The following is a 20,000-nucleotide window of genomic DNA, read 5'->3' as shown; positions in this document are numbered from 1 at the left end:
GACATGTGACTGGCCGGGTATAGAAGCTTGGGTCATCTGCTAGATACATGAGCGTGTTAGCCCACCGAGCCTTGCTGAGTCTTGCTGTTGGGCCTATCACAGAGTTACTAGTCCTCAATGAACAATGATCCAGACGAGGATGAAGCACAGATGCACAGTATGCATGTGGGAGAGAATGTGTGTGTGTACGTGACTTTGAACTTATCTACATCTGAGTCATTTGTCTGACAAACAGATTTCCAGGGACAGGAGAGAGAGAGATAGAGACAGACAGAAAGAGTGAGACACATGTTGAGATAGATAGAGAGAGACGGAGAGAGACAGTGAGAGAGATAGAGAGAGACGGAGAGAGACAGTGAGAGATACAGAGAGAGACAGACAGAAAGAGTGAGACACATATTGAGATAGATAGAGAGAGACAGAGAGAGACAGAAAGAGTGAGACATATTGAGATAGACAGAGAGAGACAGCGAGAGAGACAGAGAGAGACGGAGAGAGTGAGACACATATTGAGATAGACAGAGATAGAGAGGGACAGAGAGAGACAGCGAGAGAGACAGAGAGAGACGGAGAGAGTGAGACACATGTTGAGATAGATAGAGAGAGCAAGCAAGAGGGAGAGGCCAGATCTCTTAATTAGCAGTTATGAAAATGTTTCCCATGTAAAGCAGTGTTTTGTGTGTTCTCATAATGCCTTACTATGGGTTACAATGACTCACTGTGCTGTACATCATCTTCCTCACACAAACACAAAGTGATGACCGTCTGTTGGGCGACCCTCTCTGTGAGTGCCCTAGTGCCTGTATTGAATAGTGTTGCTGTCCTTGCTGTAATGGTGAACAGATAGAGGAGAGTGAAGGGGAAGGAAGCAGAGCAGCTGTGTGTGTAAGGAGCCGTTAGGAGACAAGGACGTAATACACACACACACAATAATGTAACTGTTGCCTTAGATGAAAGTATCCCCAAGGCCTGTCAATCAAAGGACATCTCAGGAAACAGCTCTGTGAAAGTGCTCTGTTGTGTGTGTGTGTGTGTGTGTGTGTGTGTGTGTGTGTGTGTGTACAACGTTAGTGTGTGAGAGAGAATAGAAAGATAGACAGAGTGAGCCATCTGTTTTGCATATGGGTTAGCCATTCTGGTTAGCCACAGTCACCTCTCTATGTTACCACAGTCTGCCTACTACTGCTGATACACACAGAACTGCTTTACCCACAGCTTTACTACCACAGCACCACAGAGAGTTAGGACTCTATTACCCACAGCTTTACTACCACAGCACCACAGAGTGTTAGGACTCTATTACCCACAGCTTTACTACCACAGCACCACAGAGTGTTAGGACTCTATTACCCACAGCTTTACTACCACAGCACCACAGAGTGTTAGGACTCTATTACCCACAGCTTTACTACCACAGCACCACAGAGTGTTAGGGCTCTATTACCCACAGCTTTACTACCACAGCACCACAGAGTGTTAGGGCTCTATTACCCACAGCTTTACTACCACAGCACCACAGAGTGTTAGGACTATATTACCCACAGCTTTACTACCACAGCACCACAGAGTGTTAGGACTCTATTACCCACAGCTTTACTACCACAGCACCATGGAGTATTAGGGCTCTATTACCCACAGCTTTACTACCACAGCACCACAGAGTGTTAGGGCTCTATTAGCCACAGCTTTACTACCACAGCACCACAGAGTGTTAGGACTCTATTACCCACAGCTTTACTACCACAGCACCACAGAGTGTTAGGGCTCTATTACCCACAGCTTTACTACCACAGCACCACAGAGTGTTAGGACTCTATTACCCACAGCTTTACTACCACAGCACCACAGAGTGTTAGGGCTCTATTACCCACAGCATTACTACCACAGCACCACAGAGTGTTAGGGCTCTATTAGCCACAGCTTTAATACCACAGCACCACAGAGTGTTAGGGCTCTATTAGCCACAGCTTTACTACCACAGCACCACAGAGTGTTAGGACTCTATTACCCACAGCTTTACTACCACAGCACCACAGAGTGTTAGGGCTCTATTACCCACAGCTTTACTACCACAGCACCACAGAGTGTTAGGACTCTATTACCCACAGCTTTACTACCACAGCACCACAGAGTGTTAGGGCTCTATTACCCACAGCTTTACTACCACAGCACCACAGAGTGTTAGGGCTCTATTAGCCACAGCTTTAATACCACAGCACCACAGAGTGTTAGGACTCTATTACCCACAGCTTTACTACCACAGCACCACAGAGTGTTAGGGCTCTATTACCCACAGCTTTACTACCACAGCACCACAGAGTGTTAGGACTCTATTACCCACAGCTTTACTACCACAGCACCACAGAGTGTTAGGGCTCTATTACCCACAGCTTTACTACCACAGCACCACAGAGTGTTAGGACTCTATTACCCACAGCTTTACTACCACAGCACCACAGAGTGTTAGGGCTCTATTACCCACAGCTTTACTACCACAGCACCACAGAGTGTTAGGGCTCTATTAGCCACAGCTTTAATACCACAGCACCACAGAGTGTTAGGACTCTATTACCCACAGCTTTACTACCACAGCACCACAGAGTGTTAGGGCTCTATTACCCACAGCTTTACTACCACAGCACCACAGAGTGTTAGGACTCTATTACCCACAGCTTTACTACCACAGCACCACAGAGTGTTAGGGTTCTATTCAATCTGGATCGCTGAAGCCTTACAGACTGCCCAATAGAAATGAGAAGGGAATTTACGATATGCAGCGTTTACCATGAATGCTGTCGCTGCTAACGCCGGATCGTTTCCTTTACATTTCTATCACGCTGTAACGCTGAACTTCTGTGATACGCACTGAATAAAGCCCTTAGTGTGTGTGTGTGTGTGTGTGTGTGTGTGTGTGTGTGTGTGTGTGTGTGTGTGTGTGTGTGTGTGTGTGTGTGTGTGTGTGTGTGAGAGAGAGAGAGAGAGAGAAACAGAGAGAGTTAATGTGAGTGTACAGACAGACTGACGGATACCGTTATTTTTCACCCCTCACACCAGAATGTCTGGCAACAGGAAGAGAGAAGAGGAGGGAGAGGAGGAGGGAGATAGAGAGGAGGAGGGAGAGGAGGAGGGGGAGAGAGGAGGAGGGTAAAGTCTGACTGCATCTCTACTTATCAGCCCCACCAAACACACTCTGTGGTTTCACAATCTTACAGAACAACCCCCCCTTCCACACACACACACTTGCACCAACCTCCCATCCAAATATTTCACAGTGAACTATTTTCAACAGCAATAACTGCAGAGAGAGTTTATCCTTGCCACTGTCGCCTTCGCTTGGCTTTCTATGACAAAGGCATTCGTATTAAGTGCTCTGTTTCATATAGACTCAATTCCTCTGTTTTATACATACTCATACCTGTTTTATATAGACTGAACCCCTCTGTTTTATATAGACTCAATTCCTCTGTTTTATACATACTCATACCTGTTTTATATAGACTGAACCCCTCTGTTTTATATAGACTCAATTCCTCTGTTTTATACATACTCATACCTGTTTTATATAGACTGAACCCCTCTGTTTTATATAGACTCAATTCCTCTGTTTTATACATACTCATACTTGTTTTATATAGACTGAACCCCTCTGTTTTATATAGACTCAATTCCTCTGTTTTATATAGACTGAACCCCTCTGTTTTATATAGACTCAACCCCTCTGTTTTATATAGACTGAACCCCTCTGTTTTATATAGACTGAACCCCTCTGTTTCATATAGACTCAATCCCTTTGTTTTATATAGACTCAATCCCTCTGTTTCACATAGACTCAATCCCTCTGTTTTATATAGACTCAATCCCTCTGTTTCATATAGACTCAATCCCTCTGTTTTATATAGACTCAATCCCTCTGTTTTATATAGACTCAACCCCTCTGTTTTATATAGACTGAACCCCTCTGTTTTATATAGACTCAACCCCTCTGTTTTATATAGACTGAACCCCTCTGTTTTATATAGACTCAACCCCTCTGTTTTATATAGACTCAATCCCTCTGTTTTATATAGACTGAACCCCTCTGTTTTATATAGACTGAACCCCTCTGCTTCCAATACTCAACCCCTCTGTTTTATATAGACTGAACCCCTCTGCTTCACATAGACTCAATCCCTCTGTTTTATATAGAGTCAATCCCTCTGTTTTATATAGACTGAACCCCTCTGCTTCACATAGACTCAATCCCTCTGTTTTATATAGACTCAATCCCTCTGCTTCACATAGACTCAATCCCTCTGTTTTATATAGACTCAAATCTTCTGTTTCACATAGACTCAAATCTTCTGTTTCACATAGACTCAATCCCTCTGTTTCACATAGACTCAATCCCTCTGTTTTATATAGACTCAATCCCTCTGTTTTATATAGACTCAATCCCTCTGTTTCACATAGACTCAATCCCTCTGTTTCACATAGACTCAATCCCTCTGTTTTATATAGACTCAACCCCTCTGTTTTATATAGACTGAACCCCTCTGTTTTATATAGACTCAACCCCTCTGTTTTATATAGACTCAATCCCTCTGTTTTATATAGACTCAATCCCTCTGTTTTATATAGACTGAACCCCTCTGTTTTATATAGACTCAACCCCTCTGTTTTATATAGACTGAACCCCTCTGTTTTATATAGACTGAACCCCTCTGTTTTATATAGACTCAACCCCTCTGTTTTATATAGACTGAAACCCTCTGTTTTATATAGACTGAACCCCTCTGCTTCACATAGACTCAACCCCTCTGTTTTATATAGACTGAACCCCTCTGTTTTATATAGACTCAACCCCTCTGTTTTATATAGACTGAACCCCTCTGTTTTATATAGACTGAACCCCTCTGTTTCATATAGACTCAATCCCTTTGTTTTATATAGACTCAATCCCTCTGTTTCACATATAGACTCAATCCCTTTGTTTTATATAGACTCAATCCCTCTGTTTTATATAGACTCAATCCCTCTGTTTTATATAGACTCAACCCCTCTGTTTTATATAGACTCAATCCCTCTGTTTTATATAGACTGAACCCCTCTGTTTTATATAGACTGAACCCCTCTGCTTCCAATACTCAACCCCTCTGTTTTATATAGACTGAACCCCTCTGCTTCACATAGACTCAATCCCTCTGTTTTATATAGACTGAACCCCTCTGCTTCACATAGACTCAATCCCTCTGTTTTATATAGAGTCAATCCCTCTGTTTTATATAGACTGAACCCCTCTGCTTCACATAGACTCAATCCCTCTGTTTTATATAGACTCAAATCTTCTGTTTCACATAGACTCAAATCTTCTGTTTCACATAGACTCAATCCCTCTGTTTCACATAGACTCAATCCCTCTGTTTCATATAGACTCAATCCCTTTGTTTTATATAGACTCAATCCCTCTGTTTCACATAGACTCAATCCCTCTGTTTTATATAGACTCAATCCCTCTGTTTTATATAGACTCAATCCCTCTGTTTTATATAGACTCAACCCCTCTGTTTTATATAGACTCAATCCCTCTGTTTTATATAGACTGAATCCCTCTGTTTTATATAGACTGAACCCCTCTGCTTCCAATACTCAACCCCTCTGTTTTATATAGACTGAACCCCTCTGCTTCACATAGACTCAATCCCTCTGTTTTATATAGACTGAACCCCTCTGCTTCACATAGACTCAATCCCTCTGTTTTATATAGAGTCAATCCCTCTGTTTTATATAGACTGAACCCCTCTGCTTCACATAGACTCAATCCCTCTGTTTTATATAGACTCAAATCTTCTGTTTCACATAGACTCAAATCTTCTGTTTCACATAGACTCAATCCCTCTGTTTCACATAGACTCAATCCCTCTGTTTTATATAGACTCAATCCCTCTGTTTTATATAGACTGAAACCCTCTGTTTTATATAGACTGAACCCCTCTGCTTCACATAGACTCAACCCCTCTGTTTTATATAGACTGAACCCCTCTGTTTTATATAGACTCAACCCCTCTGTTTTATATAGACTGAACCCCTCTGTTTTATATAGACTGAACCCCTCTGTTTCATATAGACTCAATCCCTTTGTTTTATATAGACTCAATCCCTCTGTTTCACATAGACTCAATCCCTCTGTTTTATATAGACTCAATCCCTCTGTTTTATATAGACTCAATCCCTCTGTTTTATATAGACTCAACCCCTCTGTTTTATATAGACTCAATCCCTCTGTTTTATATAGACTGAACCCCTCTGTTTTATATAGACTGAACCCCTCTGCTTCCAATACTCAACCCCTCTGTTTTATATAGACTGAACCCCTCTGCTTCACATAGACTCAATCCCTCTGTTTTATATAGACTGAACCCCTCTGCTTCACATAGACTCAATCCCTCTGTTTTATATAGAGTCAATCCCTCTGTTTTATATAGACTGAACCCCTCTGCTTCACATAGACTCAATCCCTCTGTTTTATATAGACTCAAATCTTCTGTTTCACATAGACTCAAATCTTCTGTTTCACATAGACTCAATCCCTCTGTTTCACATAGACTCAATCCCTCTGTTTCATATAGACTCAATCCCTTTGTTTTATATAGACTCAATCCCTCTGTTTCACATAGACTCAATCCCTCTGTTTTATATAGACTCAATCCCTCTGTTTTATATAGACTCAATCCCTCTGTTTTATATAGACTCAACCCCTCTGTTTTATATAGACTCAATCCCTCTGTTTTATATAGACTGAACCCCTCTGTTTTATATAGACTGAACCCCTCTGCTTCCAATACTCAACCCCTCTGTTTTATATAGACTGAACCCCTCTGCTTCACATAGACTCAATCCCTCTGTTTTATATAGACTGAACCCCTCTGCTTCACATAGACTCAATCCCTCTGTTTTATATAGACTGAACCCCTCTGCTTCACATAGACTCAATCCCTCTGTTTTATATAGACTCAAATCTTCTGTTTCACATAGACTCAAATCTTCTGTTTCACATAGACTCAATCCCTCTGTTTCACATAGACTCAATCCCTCTGTTTTATATAGACTCAATCCCTCTGTTTTATATAGACTCAATCCCTCTGTTTCACATAGACTCAATCCCTCTGTTTCACATAGACTCAATCCCTCTGTTTTATATAGACTCAACCCCTCTGTTTTATATAGACTGAACCCCTCTGTTTTATATAGACTCAACCCCTCTGTTTTATATAGACTCAATCCCTCTGTTTTATATAGACTCAATCCCTCTGTTTTATATAGACTGAACCCCTCTGTTTTATATAGACTCAACCCCTCTGTTTTATATAGACTGAACCCCTCTGTTTTATATAGACTGAACCCCTCTGCTTCACATAGACTCAACCCCTCTGTTTTATATCGACTGAACCCCTCTGCTTCACATAGACTCAATCCCTCTGTTTTATATAGACTCAATCTCTCTGTTTCACATAGACTCAATCCCTCTGTTTTATATAGACTGAACCCCTCTGCTTCACATAGACTCAATCCCTCTGTTTTATATAGACTCAATCCCTCTGTTTCATATAGACTCAATCCCTCTGTTTCATATAGACTCAATCCCTCTGTTTCACATAGACTCAATCCCTCTGTTTTATATAGACTCAATCCCTCTGTTTCACATAGACTCAATCCCTCTGTTTCATATAGACTCAATCCCTCTGTTTTATATAGACTCAATCCCTCTGTTTCACATAGACTCAATCCCTCTGTTTCACATAGACTCAATCCCTCTGTTTCACATAGACTCAATCCCTCTGTTTCACATAGACTCAATCCCTCTGTTTCACATAGACTCAATCCCTCTGTTTCACATAGACTCAATCCCTCTGTTTCATATAGACTCAATCCCTCTGTTTCACATAGACTCAATCCCTCTGTTTCATATAGACTCAATCCCTCTGTTTTATATAGATTCAATCCCTCTGTTTCACATAGACTCAATCCCTCTGTTTCACATAGACTCAATCCCTCTGTTTCATATAGACTCAATCCCTCTGTTTTATATAGACTCAATCCCTCTGTTTCATATAGACTGAACCCCTCTGTTTTATATAGACTCAATCCCTCTGTTTTATATAGACTCAATCCCTCTGTTTCATATAGACTCAATCCCTCTGTTTTATATAGACTCAATCCCTCTGTTTCATATAGACTCAAACCCTCTGTTTTATATAGACTCCATCCCTTTGTTTCATATAGACTCACACCTTCTGTTTCATGTACTTTAAAGTACTACTTAAGTAGTTTTTGGGGGTATCTGTAATTTACTATTTATTTTTACTTTTCCTTCACTACATTCCTAAAGAAAATAATGTACTTTTTACTCCATACATTTTCCCTGACACCCAAAAGTACTTGTTACATTTTGACAGGAAAATTGTCCAATTCACACACTTATCAAGAGAACATCCCTGGTCATCTCTACTGCCTCTGATCTGGCGGCTCACTAACACAAATACTTTGTTTGTAAATGATGTCTGAGTGTTGAAGTGTGCCCCTGGCTATCTATCAATAAAAATAAAAATATACAATTGTGCCGTCTTGTTTGCTTAATATAAGGAATTTGACATGGTTTTACTTTTACTTTTGATACTTAAGTACATTTTAGCAATTCTATTTACTTTTGATACTTAAGTATATTTTAAACCAAATTCTTTCAGACTTTTACTCAAGGAGAATTTTACTGGGCGACTCACTTTTACTTGAGTCATTTTCTATTAAGATATCTTTACTTTTACTCAAGTATGAAAATTGAGTACTTTTTCCACCACTGGACTCAATCCCTCTATTTCTTCCTTTCTTCTGTCTACTACAGGACAGTGTCTATCGAATAGCGTCTACTCGTAATGGCTCCACGTTCATCTCTGTACGCACGCACGCACACACACACACACACACACACACACACACACACACACACACACAGGCCAATCTGACCAGGTGCCTAAGTCTCTTCCATCGGACAGCACAGCAGAGGTAAGAGCACCACGTTCATCTCTGCTCCGGTGTCTTAATGTACCCTTGTCCAGCGAGAGAGGCAGCGGTCAATACCTTGGCCTGGACACTGACGCTCGATAGTGGACGGTCTGTCTCTCTGTCTGTCTGTTTGTCCAGAGCTGCTCAATAACCCTGCCTCCAGCCGCAGTCCCAAGACCATAGATACTGTAGGACTCAGGCGGACTCTGTGGAGAACCGTTCTATCAATACCTTTACTGCAGCTGTTTGCATATCTATCGGAATCAATACAACTGTAGCAATTCCTAATTCGTGGGTATTTGGTTCCATTTCCATGACTTCACAGGCAGATTGTTCTCATGTAAAAACAGAGGCCTCTGCCTCGGTCGGTCTGGTCCAACACATAGAGCCATGGCTGGGTCTCTAGGCCTGGTGAACTGGTAACCCAGCAGGGCTGTACAGGGACCAGTTATGTAGAGGTACTCTATTAGAAACACAGAGACCCAGTGGGGGCCACAGGGACAGGACACTCAATAGAGACACACAAACACAGACATGCAAATTACATGGCCTCACACAAACAGTTTCACACACGCATGCTAAAACACATAATGAGTAAATAAGCACGAGAAGGAAGGGGGCTCTGTTTGCCCATTTCAAGGGACAAAGTTCAATCCCATCCACCCCACTACATCCCTCGCCTCCCCCTCAAACACATCTCTCTTAAAACCCAGCATATCTGGCCTGCCTCTCTCCATCACCCATATCCTCTCTGTCACCCCTCTCTCCATGTGCCCCCATACACACACCTGCCATAACAGAGAGATGTATGTGTGTGTATGTATTCTTGGGTGTGTCACTATGCTCTTGAGACAGAGCATGAAATGTACTGTGCTGCACTGTGTGCGTGTGCGCTTGTGTGTGTGCATGTGTGAGGGAGCATCCCCTGTATGCGTGAATCAGTATGTAGCAGGCCCCAGCTCTCCAATCGCTCTGTTTCCTCCTGCTGGTCCTGGAGGCCCCTGATAACCACAATCAGGCCTGTACAGACCCCTCACTGAGGTGTGTGAGAGAGTATGAGTGAGTGTGTGTGTGTGTGTGTGTATCAGGGCCTGGCAGGCAGGTCGCGGGCCGAGAGACCCAGAGAGAAGCCAAGGTCAAGGGGTTGCGAGGCGTAAATCGCCCCTCGTTGGGTGACAGAAAAGCAGCAAAACAACCTTCAGAACTACAAGTTTGATGCAGACCACATAGAGAAATATGGTGCATGAACAAGTGGGAAAGGAGGGAGGATGGAGAGACGGAATGGATGGAGAGGAGAAGAGGAGAGAGAGAGAGATGAAGGTCAAAGGTCAGGCTGAAATGAGAAGCGAGGTTAAGAACATCGAGTACGAGGTTTTGGTGTTTGTGTGAGTAGGGAACGGAGTAGGAACAGAAAGTTGTGAAGTTTATCTGTCCGTCTCCATAGAACACGTTTTATCTTTCAGGACAAAACCTTGGTGGTGTGAGACTGAGACAAGAGAGAGATTAGATCCTAACTGAAGATTAACTGACCACGCAGTGATTACACACACACACACACACACACACACACACACACACACACACACACACACACACACACACACACACACACACACACACACACACACACACACACACACACACACACACACACACACACACACACACACACACACACAGAAAGACAGAGAAAGACACACACACACACACACACACACACACACAGAAAGACAGAGAAAGACACACACAAGTAAAAACACCCCACTGGATTTTTCATTGTCTTTTCACATCTCTGTCTGAGAAAGTTATCACACACACTTATGCATGTTCCTGTATGTGAACCTGCATCGGGTCCTGCAGATACACTTCCTGTGCTAACTGACAACTTCTACAGAGAGAAGCTCAGCACACACACACACACACACACACGCACACACACACACACACAAAATGCGGCAGGAAACTCAGGATCCCATCTCGAGCTTTTTCTCAGAAATAGACTCCAACAAAGTGCCTGCTCACTCAGTTACCTGACTGACATGTTGATGTCAGAGCTAACTTTTCCTCAGCTAACAGAGATATTATTTTGGGCCATAAGGCAAGAGCTTGTCAACTCCTTTTCTCACACCTGGTTCTTTGTCACCCACTGTCTCTACTTTCCGTAGAGGAGGTATATACATGACATATGCTCTCGTTCACTAACTGCTCTGAGGAGAAAACAGAAGTGAGCCGAGGTGAGGTGAGCTCCAAACAGGAACGAGGATGACGGAAAAAAGAAAGTCACATCTGCAAGTTTCTAAAATCAGTTTTTACCCACTGATGATCCAAAAAGATGAACATGCGCACTCACACACGCACGCACACACACACACACGCACGCACGCACGCGCACGCACACACACACACACACACACACACACACACACACACACACACACACACTAACTACGTGGGACAGCTGCAGTGTCTGGAGATGGTGAGTGTTGACTTACACAGCAGGCAGGAATGCATCTTCTCTCCTCCCTCCTCTCTCCTCCCTCTCCCTCTCTCCTCCCTCCTCTCTCCTCCCTCTCTCTTCCCCTCCTCTCTCTTCTCCTCACTTCTCAATATTGTTTGACTTAAAACAATTACAAAGCCCCCGAACACACAGTCGACACCACAAACCCCACATCTCGAATATATTTCACAGTACAGATCCAGCCACAAGATGTAAAAACTACAGTAAAATAGTAACCAGTAGGGAGGGTTTGGCCGGCAGGGATATCCTTGTCTCATCGCGCACTAGCGACTCCTGTGGCGGGCCGGGCGCAGTGCATGCTGACCAGGTCGCCAAGTGTACGGTGTTTCCTCCAACACATTGGTGCGGCTGGCTTCCGGGTTGGATGTGAAATGTGTCAAGAAGTAGTGCGGCTAGGTTGGGTTGTGTTTCAGAGGACGCATGGCTCTCGACCTTCGCCTCTCCCGAGTTTGTACGGGAGTTGCAGCGATGAGACAAGACTGTAACTACCAATTGGATACCATGAAAATTGGGGAGAAAAAAGGGGTAAAAAAAATAATACAAAAATAGCAACCAGAACTACAATACCCATACACACATCTACTGTACGTCTGCACTCACCCCTGATGAAGCATGGCTGGTAGGATGACATGGATTCAAAGATGCTGTTTGATGCCATGGCAACGCTCCCGGTAAAAGTCCTAGCAACGCTACCGCACTTCTGGAACACACGGTTCTCTGCTATGTCCAGTGCTCTGATGTTCTGATCCGTTCCTCCTTCCTCTTCTTTATTTGGATGGGGGGGGGATTTCAAAACTGATTCCTGACATGCAAACACACACAGGCCACAGGGTCAGAGAGAATCAGTTAAAGTTCTCCCACCCACAGATCAACATCAATACAGACAACATCCCAACACTACCGACCACATCTTGATGGAACTGTGTAACTGTTATGTAGAGATGAAAACTGCTTTATGAATGCACAACAAACTCAAAAACACAAATCTCTCCCCATTCCTGACCCCCAGGTCACCCCAGGTTGGCGATGCAGGGAAGATGCTCTCTCCCTGGGTAAAGAACAGAGCTCAGGGACCCCAAATCCCTGGATCCCTGAGGGGCTATGGTGGTGGTGTGCACCAACTCCTTGAGAGAGAGCTACATTTGTTCCAGCCCAACAATAACACAGCTGATTCAATCATCCAAGGTCTTGATGATTAGTTGATCAGCTGAATCAGATGTGTTAGTGCTGAACTGGACCAGAAGCATTACATACACTCTGTAGTTCTCTTGGACCAGGGCTGGTGTCCGCTGGGTGGAGGAGGCTGTGGTTTAAGGGCTCTTACCCTCCAGAAGTGGCCTGATCCTGGGATGAGAGGTGGTGAGGTAGTCCCTCCCTGTGGTTTCAGAGGATCACTAACCTCTGGCTGAGTCACACGCTGTAATCCAACCTAGCCAATCTCTCTCTCTCACACACTCCTTACTCTCCCTCCTCTCTTTCTCGTTCTCACTTATCCTCCTTACTCTTCTCTCTCTTTCACTGTCTTTCTTTACGTGTTTCTAGCTCCTTCTCTCTCCCTCCTCTCACCTCTCTCCGGCGGTGATTGGATTGTAGCCGCCTCCTGTCTGGTCACAGCTCTGGTTTGTGGTCGAGTGGTTGGACCACGGTCGGTCTCTCCAAACCCCAGCGGCGGCTTCAACTGTTCCCCTCGAGGAAAAAAGAGCCAGGGCTCAAGCCCATTGGGCGAGGACGGTCACGTGATCCTCAGAGTGAGCGACTCTCTTTTTGTGGCGTTGTTTTGTTTTGGTTTAATCTGGTATTGTGGCTTTACTCAGCCACCTCACCTGCCCTCTGCCTGACCAACTGTTAGCACTGGGGAAGTGACTGTGGATACAGTTTAGAGAGAGACAGAGGGAGAGAGTGGGAGAGAGCGAGAGAGGTTAAAGAGAGAGAGGGAGAGAGAGAGCGTATGTGCCTGTGTTTGTCTGTGGTTTTTGCAAAAGAGAGAGAGAGAGAGAGAGAGAGAAAGGGTGAGCATGTGTGTATTTAGAAAGAGAGAAAGGTGAGTCGCCCACACAAAGCCTACCCATGCAAATCTCTCTCCAGGAGGACACACAATTACCCCTGTGTGTGTGTGTGTTTGTTTGTGTGACGGTTTGGGCACCTGAAGCCTCGCACAATTTACATGCCATCTTTTCATATCACAGTCCCATTTCCTCATGTTGTGACAGGATAATAGAGAAAGAGCGGGAGAGCAAAAGAGAGGGAGAGAGAGAGAGGGGAAAAGGAGAGGGAGCAAGTGAAAGAGCTAGATAGCAGGGAAGTAGAGAGTGTGAGAGTGAAAGTAAAGGAGGGGGAAGACAGAGAGAAAGAGAGGGAGGATGTGGCCACAAACGATGGTAACACTGTTTCCTGGATGTGAAGAGTATTCAACTGTCACCTAATGATGTGCTTTCTGACAGTTTCATACTTCACTCCTGTAAGCCCCCATTCAGTCATGTAAAGATAACGTAAAACTGCTCTGCGGGTTAACTAACTACCTACCACTAAACTAGAAAAGTTCTATCGACTTCTATGGCCACAGTTTCGTCAAGCCTCGACCTTGTTCTGATGAGGGTGATTTATCCAGCCAGGTCACCCGTGATAAAAGTCAGTATTCAACGTCCATCCATATCTGAGGACGTCAGGAGATGATGTGGAAACCGGCCAGTAGGGGCAACAGTGAGTGCTGGCTGTTACCTTCAAGTAGGTTTCAGTTTTGCTAGGGTATTGTGGACGGGGATGTAAGCATCTGCCTCTGATTCCAAAGGTTGCAAGTTTGAATTGTTTTTGATATTTTTGTTTTAAGCCTATGCCAAACCTTAACCCTTACCTTAACCATTAGGAGTTAGTGCCTAAGCTTAACCTTAAACACTTCGAAATTTGACGTTTGCAACAACTTTGAAGTTTGCGAAACATGGTTGAATGTCTAATTCTGACGTGAGACTGTGAGAGCTAGTTGGATTTATCTGAACACGTGTGTATATGTGTTTGTCTGTTGATTTTAATAGTAGGGCTGGGATGTGAGTGTGTGTGTGTGTTGGGGTTAATTGTAGGGCTGGGATGTGAGTGTGTGTGTGTTTGGGTTAATTGTAGGGCTGGGATGTGAGTGTGTGTGTGTTGGGGTTAATAGTAGGGCTGGGATGTGAGTGTGTGTGTGTGTTATGGTTAATTGTAGGGCTGGGATGTGAGTGTGTGTGTGTTGGGGTTAATTGTAGGGCTGGGATGTGAGTGTGTGAGCGTGTCCAGGTCAGTGTACACCTGCTCTAATGAAGGCTGAAATTGCATTGTTTAGGGGGCGGGACCAAATCACCCCCACCCCCCACACCTGTACCACCATGCCTCCAATCTCACCTTAGACACGCCCCTCACAGCCATTCAGCCATCTGGGCTTCAGGGGTGAGAGGGAGGGAAGGGTGACCGGGTGTGGATGTCATCAGTTGGCCGAGACAGCTGCGTCCCCACCCTCTCTGCCTTAAGCTTAATATACACACATGCACAGATACAGTATACTTCCTGAAGAATCCGATCTGTCTTCGTCTCAATGTAGTCCGAGCCCAAACGGAAGACTCTGAGACGCGCTGAGGGAACACAGCAGGACTAGCATGACCTTTGACCCCCTACAGACACAACACAACCTCCAGCTGCAGCTTCCTGGGTCATCTGGAGGTCAGACTGGGTCACGGGTCAGGGGTCAGACGGGGTGGGGTCTTATGTCAGCCAGAGAGGGGGATGAGAGACGGAGATACGTGGAAGAGATGTAGTGACTATAAAGAGAAAGAATAAGGCAGAAGGAGAATAAATCAGACGGAGAGAGAGAGATTTGGAGAAGAGGCGGATGTTTCTGATAGACACAGCTGTCAGTGAGACCTCTCCATACAGGCACAACCGCCCATGGCGCTCCCACGACACAGCTTCCACCCCCTGGGCCTGGGACAAAAGTGTGGAGGAGATGCTTTAAAAGTAGGATATAAGATAGTAGGATATACAATACTGTGGGACCACTGCATACCTATATAAATATGGGACCCATTAAAACAGCAGAGATTGTGTGTCTATAGCAGCTACATTGTGCAGTAGTAAAATGAAGCTATACATATATCATCCTGAGAGTAAATCTCTCAGCTCAGCAGGTATACCATAGTAAAGAGGCCCAGCCTGTTGAGCTCATGGAGGTGGGAAAGCAGGGGACTTTCCTGAGCGTGACTCCCAGGCCCGGCCCCTCCCAGCTGGGTTAGGTCTGCTGCAGGACCTCCCTACCTTTCTCCCACAGAACAGAGAGAGGGAGGAAAGAGGAGGATAGAAAAAAAAGAGGAAGGGAGGAGAAGGAGACAGAGGAGCTATAGGACAGGAGGATAAGGACAAGGTCAGAGAGAGGGAAAAAGAGAGAAAAAGAGAGAGGAGGGGAATTCTCAAAGTGTGCTGTCCTGTCTGTCTGAGAGGGACTGGTTTCTGACTCACCCTCCCACTCACACTGGAATCCCAGCAGGTGCCCCCCCGTCTCTCTCTCGTTGTCTGTATCTCTCTCCCCCTATACTCCACTCCAACCTCTCTCTCTCCTTCTCTCTCTTCTGTTCATGAACATTTAAAAAATTATTAATGTACACAACAATAAAACATTTATCTGTTATGAATTATTCTGGGGTCACAGGTCAATAGGAGTGGTGGGATCCAGAGATGTCTGGGAATATCAGGGCTTGTGGATGGCTGACCTGATGGAGAGTGAAGATCTGGGAGAATATGGATGGGATTCTTCCATAAGGTCAGGGAGAGGGTGAGAGGGAGTGAGGGAGAGGGTGAGAGGGAGTGAGGGAGAGGGTGAGAGGGAGTGGACATTTATACTATGGTTGTCTGTACATGCCACAGTGATGAGAACTCAATCACACTTTACTTGACCCTTCTGTTAGAAGGCCTACATAACACCATCATTAGAATGGTAGAACAGAGATCATAATATAAGGAATATAGTTTTCATAAGAAATAGGCAGGCAGAAAATACTGGGAAAAGGCCTCACTGAGTTTTGGCAGAGAGTCTTACTAAGGAACAACTTAACCAGCAGGCTTGTAAACAATCCCAGACATTCAGCGGGGGTGGTGTGTGTGTGTGTGTGGTGTGTGTGTGTGTGTGTGTGTGTGTGTGTGTGTGTGTGTGTGTGTGTGCGTGCGTGTTTGTGTGTGTAGGGATTGGGCAGTGTGTGTGTGTGTGTGTGTGTGTGTGTGTGTGTGTGTGTGTGTGTGTGTGTGTGTGTGTGTGTGTGTGTGTGTGTGCATGAGTGTGTGTGCATGAGTGTGTGTGCGTGTTAATGAGTGTTAAATAACCCTTTCTGTAACAGGACAAGGGGTCAGATCACTTACTGGCAGTCTGCGTGACACACTGGCGGCTCAGTGTGTGTGTGTGTGTGTGTGTGTGTGTGTGTGTGTGTGTGTGTGTGTGTGTGTGTGTGTGTGTGTGTAATCTTAACCACCAACACACACTTAACTGTCACCAGCTTGGCATGGGCTCAAACAGTTGGTGTCATATACTCACAGGTAAGAGAGAAAAGAGAGAGAGAGAGAGGGAACAAGAGAGAGAGAGAGAGAGAGAGAGAAAGAGAGCAACCTCTTTTGTGTCTTTAACAAAGAATTCAGAAATGCTTTGATCTCTAGAGCCCTGTATTCTGGAAACACACAATGATTTTGGCTGACCCTGGTCACGACCCCAAGGCTGTCTCAGGGAGAGTTGGGATAGGGGTTAGGGTTAAAAAAAAAAGTTAAATCGAACCTTTATTTAACTAGGCAAGTTAGTTAAGAATAAATTCTTATTTACAATGACGGCCTACCCCGGCCAAACCCGGACGACGCTGGGCCAATTGTGTGCCGCCCTATGGGACTACCAATCACGGCCGGATGTGATGCTGCCTGGGTTAAGTTAAGGAGTTAGGTTAAAGGGTTAGGGTCAGGGGAAGGGTTAGCTAAAAGGGTTAGGGTTAGGTGAAGGGTTAGATAACATGCTAAGTAGTTGCAAAGTAGTTAAACATTTATAAGTAGTTGAAAAGTTGCTAATATGCTAAAGTTGTCCATGATGAGATTTAAACTCACAACCTTTGGGTTGCTAGACTTTCCTGTTAGACGGTGACCCATCCACCCCAACCAACCACCCTACTTTCCTTTTTGCCATCTGTCTTACATAACCATACCAAACGTAACATATCATACTACTGTCTACTGAGTGTCCCGGATGTACATTTGCTATGTTACGTATAGTCTATGAGACCAGGCTGTAGACACTTGTGTGAAATAGGACAAATATTAGCACCCTCCAAATGATCATTATTATTTGTATTATTATTATATAGTCAATACAGGAGTTCATACAGTAAGCCTTGGCCACAACAATTAACTAACGCTACTGAACACTTCTAAAGATCTCCCTTCTCTCTCTCTCTCTGACAAACACTCCTAGACAAACACCAACAGCTGTTCAGTACTGGTTTCCATTTCAGCATCCTGTCATGATGAAGTCATGGATGAGCCATCGTTTAGCCATCCTGTCGCTCAGGCAAACACATGACAGAGGATGAGGCATCGTTTAACAGGCCTGCCATTCAGGGAGCACAGAGAAGGCCTTTTGTTCCCCGACGGTTATGCTAACGTTAGGATGAGGGGGCGACTGGTTAAAAGTGTGTGTGTGTGTGTTGCTCGCATTGAGATGTGAAGCGCTTTGTCTCAGTGTGTGTGTGTGTGTGTGTGTGTGTGTGTGTGTGTCTCTCACAGAGTGATGTGAAGCATTTAGTCTCAGACTTTTCATTACTCAGCAGGCAGGAGGGAGAATCTTCCAGTAAGAGACCGCCTCCTAGACACTGGAAACACACACACACACACACACACACACACACACACACACACACACACACACACACACACACACACACACACACACACACACACACACACACACACACACACACACACACACACACACACACACACCCTGAGTCACCCACACCTGGCCCTCTCATCTTACAAACATATGTAGTAAGTCCATCCCCCTATGTGCCTGTGTCTGTCAGTCATTGGAGGCTTGATGAGAGGAGAAAGGAAGCATTCAGACTGTGTTGGGACGAGGCCCTAGTTGACACTAATACACTCAGACAGAGGAGAGGAAAACACATTCGTCTTAGTGACAACTCCACTAATTACACACACGTGTACTGAGAATTCATGTTTCATCATCAGCATTTGCGTGTGTTTCATCATAATGGAACTGGACTGAAACTGTAACTCAAATATTTATTTCCCATCATAAGGTCCCATATCAGTAGTTAAAGCAGTGAGAGTCATTCATCAAACTATTTCTTGTGGCATTATTAATCCCACATGCTTTACCTACAGTGTTAAGGGATTGTCTATGTATTTGCTTGCTAACAAGACATTAGTGACCCAGCCAAACAGAAGTGTTGATTGATAGATACAATTCCATCCTCGATGTGGGAGACCCTGATATTTAACATGTTGTCAGATCTCTGGTTTGTTCCCCCTCTCAACTCCCAATAGGGTGACCTCCCCTAGACGCTGACGTGGGGTCAGTTTTGCATTCCTTCATAATGGCTACGGTTCCCATTTTAGGACGGCAAGCTGATCCTTGATCAGGACGGCAAGCTGACCTTGGACAGCTCTGGGCAACTAGCACCCAGAGCCGTCCACTCCCGGGGGTTTGAACTGTGATCCCTGCTAATGTCCTAAACCACTGAACATGCTCTGTAAGTGGCTGGGGTCAGAGGTTAAGATAGCCGTGGCTTGTGGGAGCTCAGGAGCTCACACTGTGCTCAGCCTGCCTGCCTGTCTCCACGGTGACAAAGGAGAGGTGAGGAAAAGCACAGCGTCACGTCTCACTGCCACTGTACTGTTTTCCCATTGCTATAGAGGACACAGATAGCACATTGTAGGCTACATTTTAGCATTCCTTTTATACATATTGTATTGTATTGTGAAATCTAAAGAACAAAATGGCATCCAAATTGACCCTTGGGGGATTGCTAGACCATAATGCATTTTATTGTTCATAGTCATGGGCTGGATTGTTGTGCAGACCGATTCTGAAGAATACTTGACACTGTAAGTAAACGCGCACGCAAGCACGCACTGAAAGCTCAGCTCTGTGGGGTCTTGCAGGCTAATGAGATGATGACTGTCAGCAGAATCTGTTTGTTTGTTCTTTCTTTCTCTCTCTCTCCCCCCTCTTTCTCTCCCCTCTCTCTCTCCCCCCTCTTTCTCTCCCCTCTCTCTCTCCCCCCTCTCTCTCTCCCCTCTCTCTCTCCCCCTCTCTCTCTCCCCCACTCCCCCCATCTCTCCCCCCTCTCTCGCTCTCTCTCTCTCTCTCTCCCTCTCTCTCTCTCTTCCCATCTCTCCCCTCTCTATCCCCCCTCTCTCTCTCTCCCTCCATATCTTT

At 44.8% G+C, this 20,000-nt stretch overlaps 1 protein-coding gene across 2 annotated transcripts in view; it reads right to left on the bottom strand.

Annotated features, from left to right (window-relative positions):
- The window catches only part of LOC106595378 (runt-related transcription factor 1), a 47,834-nt gene extending 34,423 nt beyond the window's left edge, over positions 1 to 13,411 (bottom strand). Inside the window, exons 1-2 of one of the 2 annotated variants that reach the window (XM_045697856.1) lie at positions 13,121 to 13,411; positions 12,155 to 12,356 (exon numbers count right to left, since the gene is read on the bottom strand). In XM_045697856.1, coding sequence (XP_045553812.1) covers positions 12,155 to 12,212 — 58 coding nt within the window. In that variant the 5' untranslated portion in view covers positions 12,213 to 12,356; positions 13,121 to 13,411. Of the gene's footprint in view, positions 1 to 12,154; positions 12,357 to 12,878 lie in introns of both variants that reach the window. The other variant, XM_045697855.1, reaches the window with a different exon arrangement.
- Positions 13,412 to 20,000: the final 6,589 nt, after the last annotated feature.

This window comes from Salmo salar, chromosome ssa16 (genome assembly GCF_905237065.1).
Source record: "Salmo salar chromosome ssa16, Ssal_v3.1, whole genome shotgun sequence".
NCBI lineage: Eukaryota > Metazoa > Chordata > Actinopteri > Salmoniformes > Salmonidae > Salmo > Salmo salar.
Note: the sequence above shows the minus strand (reverse complement) of the source record. Positions and strands in the feature narration are given on the sequence as shown.